The 6,000-nt window shown below is 51.0% G+C and overlaps 1 protein-coding gene across 4 annotated transcripts in view; it reads right to left on the minus strand.

Annotated features, from left to right (window-relative positions):
• LOC146058284 (uncharacterized) overlaps nucleotides 1-4,696 on the minus strand; it is a 31,285-nt gene extending 26,589 nt beyond the window's left edge. Inside the window, exons 1-2 of one of the 4 annotated variants that reach the window (XM_083170514.1) lie at nucleotides 4,524-4,696; nucleotides 1,716-1,882 (exon numbers count right to left, since the gene is read on the minus strand). In XM_083170514.1, the coding sequence (XP_083026640.1) occupies nucleotides 1,716-1,882; nucleotides 4,524-4,653 (297 nt within the window). In that variant the 5' untranslated portion in view covers nucleotides 4,654-4,696. Of the gene's footprint in view, nucleotides 1-1,715; nucleotides 1,883-4,454 lie in introns of all 4 variants that reach the window. The other 3 variants (XM_083170513.1, XM_083170515.1, XM_083170516.1) reach the window with 3 other exon arrangements.
• Between the last annotated feature and the right edge of the window lie 1,304 nt (nucleotides 4,697-6,000).

Genomic DNA, 6,000 nt, shown 5'->3' on the forward strand with positions numbered 1-6,000 from the left:
AGTCATGTCCCTGTATTATTACTACAGATATAAGTGATGTCACTGTGACACTCCCAGATCTCTCACCTCCCCAGTCATGTCCCTGTATTATTACTATAGATATAAGTGATGTCACTGTGACTCTCCCAGATCCCCTCACCTCCCCAGTCATGTCCCTGTATTATTACTATAGATATAAGCGATGTCACTGTGACACTCCCATATCCCCTCACCTCCCCAGTCATGTCCCTGTATTATTACTATAGATATAAGTGATGTCACTGTGACGCTCCCAGATCCCCTCACCTCCCCAGTTATATCCCTGTATTATTAATATAGATATAAGTGATGTCACTGTGACACTCCCAGATCCCATCACCTCCCCAGTCATGTCCCTGTATTATTACTATAGATATAAGTGATGTCACTGTGACACTCCCAGATCACTCACCTCCCCAGTCACGTCCCTGTATTATTACTACAGATATAATTGATGTCACTGTGACACTCCCAGATCCCATCACCTCCCCAGTCATGTCCCTGTATTATTACTATAGATATAAGTGATGTCACTGTGACACTCCCAGATCCCCCTCACCTCCCCAGTCATGTCCCTGTATTATTACTATAGATAAGTGAGACTCCCATATCCCCACACCTCCCCAGTCATGTCTCTGTATTATTACTATAGATATAAGTGATGTCACTGTGACACTCCCAGATCCCCCTCACCTCCCCAGTCACGTCCCTGTATTATTACTATAGATATAAGCGATGTCACTGTGACACTCCCAGATCCCCTCAGCTCCCCAGTCACGTCCCTGTATTATTACTATAGATATAAGTGATGTCACTGTGACACTCCCAGATCCCCTCACCTCCCCAGTCATATTCCTGTATTATTACTATAGATAAGTGATGTCACTGTGACACTCCCAGATAACCTCACCTCCCCAGTCATGTCCCTGTATTATTACTATAGATATAAGTGATGTCACTGTGACACTCCCAGATCTCTCACCCCCCCAGTCATGTCCCTGTATTATTACTATAGATATAAGTGATGTCACTGTGACTCTCCCAGATCCCCTCACCTCCCCAGTCATGTCCCTGTATTATTACTATAGATATAAGCGATGTCACTGTGACACTCCCATATCCCCTCACCTCCCCAGTCATGTCCCTGTATTATTACTATAGATATAAGTGATGTCACTGTGACGCTCCCAGATCCCCTCACCTCCCCAGTTATATCCCTGTATTATTACTATAGATATAAGTGATGTCACTGTGACACTCCCAGATCCCAGCACCTCCCCAGTCATGTCCCTGTATTATTACTATAGATATAAGTGATGTCACTGTGACACTCCCAGATCACTCACCTCCCCAGTCACGTCCCTGTATTATTACTACAGATATAAGCGATGTCACTGTGACACTCCCAGATCCCATCACCTCCCCAGTCATGTCCCTGTATTATTACTATAGATATAAGTGATGTCACTGTGACACTCCCAGATCCCCCTCACCTCCCCAGTCATGTCCCTGTATTATTACTATAGATAAGTGAGACTCCCATATCCCCACACCTCCCCAGTCATGTCTCTTTATTATTACTATAGATAAGTGATGTCACTGTGACACTCCCAGATAACCTCACCTCCCCAGTCATGTCCCTGTATTATTACTATAGATATAAGTGATGTCACTGTGACACTCCCAGATCCCCTCACCTCCCCAGTCAGCAGGTAGATGATCTCCAGGGTGAGACTTAATATCCTATCAGTCACAGGGCTCCTGTCGGTGTCCATCCTCAGCGACTCAGTGATTGATACAGGACAGGTATCACCCTCCTGTGATTTCCAGGAAAACAGGTTCTCGGTCCTCACTGCACAGTAGTCTAGGAACAAATATAATTATCATTAGTATATGAATGTCATAGTATATTGATTGACCATAAATTCCTTTATGGTCAGTGATTATCAGACGTGTCTGCACAGCTCAGACACACACAAAACTCTCTCCCAGTACAGCACCAGTCACACCCCCCCCCCCTCTTCCAGTACAGTACCAGTTATACACCCTCTCCCAGTACAGTACCAGTCACACACACCCCTCTCCCAGTACAGTACCAGTCACACACACACACCCCTCTCCCAGTACAGCACCAGTCACACACACACACACCCCTCTCCCAGTACAGCACCAGTCACACACACACACCCCTCTCCCATTACAGCAACAGTCACACACACACACCCCTCTCCCAGTACAGCACCAGTCACACACACACACCCCTCTCCCAGTACAGCACCAGTCACACACACACACCCCTCTCCCAGTACAGCACCAGTCACACACACACACCCCTCTCCCAGTACAGCACCAGTCACACACACACACCCCTCTCCCAGTACAGTACCAGTCACACACACACCCCTCTCCCAGTACAGCACCAGTCACACACACCCCTCTCCCAGTACAGCACCAGTCACACACACCCCTCTCCCAGTACAGCACCAGTCACACACACCCATCTCCCAGTACAGTACCAGTCACAAACCCCCCCTCTCACAATAAAGTAACAGTCACACACACCCTCTCCCAGTACAGCACCAGTCACACACACACCCCTCTCCCAGTACAGCACCAGTCACACACACACCCCTCTCCCAGTACAGCACCAGTCACACACACACCCCTCTCCCAGTACAGCACCAGTCACACACACACCCCTCTCCCAGTACAGCACCAGTCACACACACACCCCTCTCCCAGTACAGCACCAGTCACAAACACACACCCCTCTCCCAGTACAGCACCAGTCACACACACACACCCCTCTCCCAGTACAGCACCATTCACACACACACCCCTCTCCCAGTACAGTACCAGTCACACACACACCCCTCTCCCAGTACAGTACCAGTCACACACCCCCTCTCCCAATAAAGTAACAGTTACACACACCCTCTCCCAATAAAGTAACAGTCACACACACCCTCTCCCAGTACAGTACCAGTCACACACACACCCCTCTCCCAGTACAGCACCAGTCACACACACACACCTCTCCCAGTACAGCACCAGTCACACACACACCCTTCTCCCAGTACAGTACCAGTCACACACACACCCTTCTCCCAGTACAGTACCAGTCACACCCCCCCTCTCCCAGTACAGCACCAGTCACGCACACACACACCCTCTCCCAGTACAGTACCAGTCACACACACACACCCCTCTCCCAGTCACAACCCCCCTCTCCCAATACAGCACCAGTCACGCACACACACACACACCCCCTCCCAGTACAGTACCAGTCACACACAAACTCCTCTCACAGTACAGTACCAGTCACACACACAGTCCTCTCCCAGTACAATACCAGTCACACACCCCTCTCCCAGTACAGTACCAGTCACACACACCCCTCTCCCAGTACAGTACCAGTCACACACACCCCTCTCCCAGTACAACACCAGTCGCACACACACACCCCTCACCCAGTACAGCACCAGTCACACACCCCTCTCCCAGTACAGTACCAGTCACACACCCCTCTCCCAATACAGCACCTGTCACACAAACCCCTCTCACAGTACAGCACCAGTCACACCCACACCCCTCTCCCAGTACAGTACCAGTCACACACACCCCTCTCCCAGTACAACACCAGTCGCACACACACACCCCTCACCCAGTACAGCACCAGTAACACACACACCCCTCTCCCAGTACAGTACCAGTCACACACATACACACACCCCTCTCCCAGTACATTACCACACACACCCCTCTCCCAGTACATTACCACACACACCCCTCTCCCAGTACAGTACCAGTCACACACCCCCTTTCCCAGTACAGTACCAGTCACACACACCCCTCTCCCAGTACAGCACCAGTCACACACCTCCTCTCCCAGTACAGTACCAGTCACACACACCCCTCTCCCAGTACAGTACCAGTCACACACACACACCCCTCTCCCAGTACAGTACCAGTCGCACACACACCCTTCTCCCAGTACAGTACCAGTCACACACACACCCCTCTCCCAGTACAGCACCAGTCACACACCCCCTTTCCCAGTACAGTACCAGTCACACACACCCCTCTCCCAGTACAGCACCAGGAACACACACACCCCTCTCCTAGTACAGCACCAGTAACACACACCCCTTTCCCAGTACAGTACCAGTCACACACACACCCCTCTCCCAGTACAGCACCAGTAACACACACCCCTCTCCCAGTACAGTACCAGTCACACACACCCTCTCCCAGTACAGCACCAGTAACACACACCCCTTTCCCAGTACAGTACCAGTCACACACACACACACCCCTCTCCCAGTACAGCACCAGTAACACACACCCCTCTCCCAGTACAGTACCAGTCACACACCCCCTCTCCCAGTACAGCACCAGTACCACACACCACTTTCCCAGTACAGTACCAGTCATACAGGGGAAGGACAGACCTCACTGTCACAGAGGCCGCTCACTGGCAGCAGATGATCAGAGAAAGATCAGACCTAGCAGTGGAGGAACCTGACTGGAAACGAGGCTTGGAACACAGAAAGTGCTGGTCACGTGTGGGGGAGGGAGCAGACGCAGGAACGAGGCTTGGATACAGGAAGTGCCGGGCACCTGGTGCGTCGCCATAGTAACTAACCAGGCCTCTATAAGTATATTCCCTTGGAACCAGGCTGGAGGTGATGGGAGGGAGGAGGAGAGCGAGCTAGGGGGTGGATCCACAGTTGCCATGACAGCTTATAACAAGCAGATTTGGCCTTTTTATTTTCTGATTTTTTTAAATAGTTTTTGGGCTTATAGTTCTTTTAGTAGCTTGTTTTGGGCTTGTTTTTTTTTTTTTTGTAATTCAGTAATTTAGCACAGAGGTAAGGGACAGACACAGGTGAGAACATAAGTAGAGGCTTATAGAAATGGTAATGACTCTCATTATCTCTGTTGTGGCTGTCTGCTGGCTGTGTGTATTACTTAGTAGGGCTGATCTGATTTTAACAATGATGCTTGTAGTAAGATTGTTTTATCTTTACTTAACAGCGCTGACCGTTCTGCCCCCTGCCGCTAGCCGCGTGAACAGCTGCAGGGTTGCGCATGCCTAGTACAGCCGGCCGGGGGGAAGGAGACAGCGTGTCAGTGTGTGCTGATGCGCTGTGTCCTCAAGGGGACATCGCTGGAGAGGGTTTGCGCTCCTCCGCTCAGCAGACAAGATGTTAATACATCTTGTCCATGTCGCTTCCTGCTTCGCCTCCTTAATGGTCATATACAATTGACTCCCCTATGTTGTTTTTAGGTGTCAAAGTTTTTGCCCAAGACTCGTTAACCCTTGTAAAACTGAGTGTTCTTAATAAGAAGCTAACTTCAGCCTCGTCACTTTTAATGGCCTCAGAGGCATACCTCCCAACTTTGTGAATTTCAGAATAGGGACACTCGCGCGAGCACCCGGAAAGGGGGCGTGGTGTATGTAAATGAGGGTGCGGCTTATGCGAATTAGCCACATCTCCGTTTTCGGTCGCGAATAGACGCTGTGCGCATGCGCACAGCGTCTATTCTGTCTGATTGGGGGGACTCCCAACTGCCCCCCGCAGCGGGACACCGCCGGCCGCGGGAGGGATCGCACTGGCCTGGTCCATCAGACACACACAGCTGATCACACTGGCCAGGTCCATCAGATACACACAGTTGATCACACTGGCTGGTTCCATCAGACACACACAGCTGATCACAATGGCCAGGTCCATCAGACACACACAGCTGATCACACTGGCCGGGTCCATCAGACACACACAGCTGATCACACTGGCCGGGTCCATCACACACACAGCTGATCACACTGGCCGGGTCCATCAGACACACACAGCTGATCACACTGGCCGGTCCATCAGACACACACAGCTGATCACACTGGCTGGGTCCATCACGCACACACAGCTGATCACACTGGCCGGGTCCATCACACACACAGCTGATCACACTGGCCGGGTC

This window comes from Crinia signifera, chromosome 2, assembly GCF_055691185.1.
Source record: "Crinia signifera chromosome 2, ASM5569118v1, whole genome shotgun sequence".
Lineage (NCBI taxonomy): Eukaryota > Metazoa > Chordata > Amphibia > Anura > Myobatrachidae > Crinia > Crinia signifera.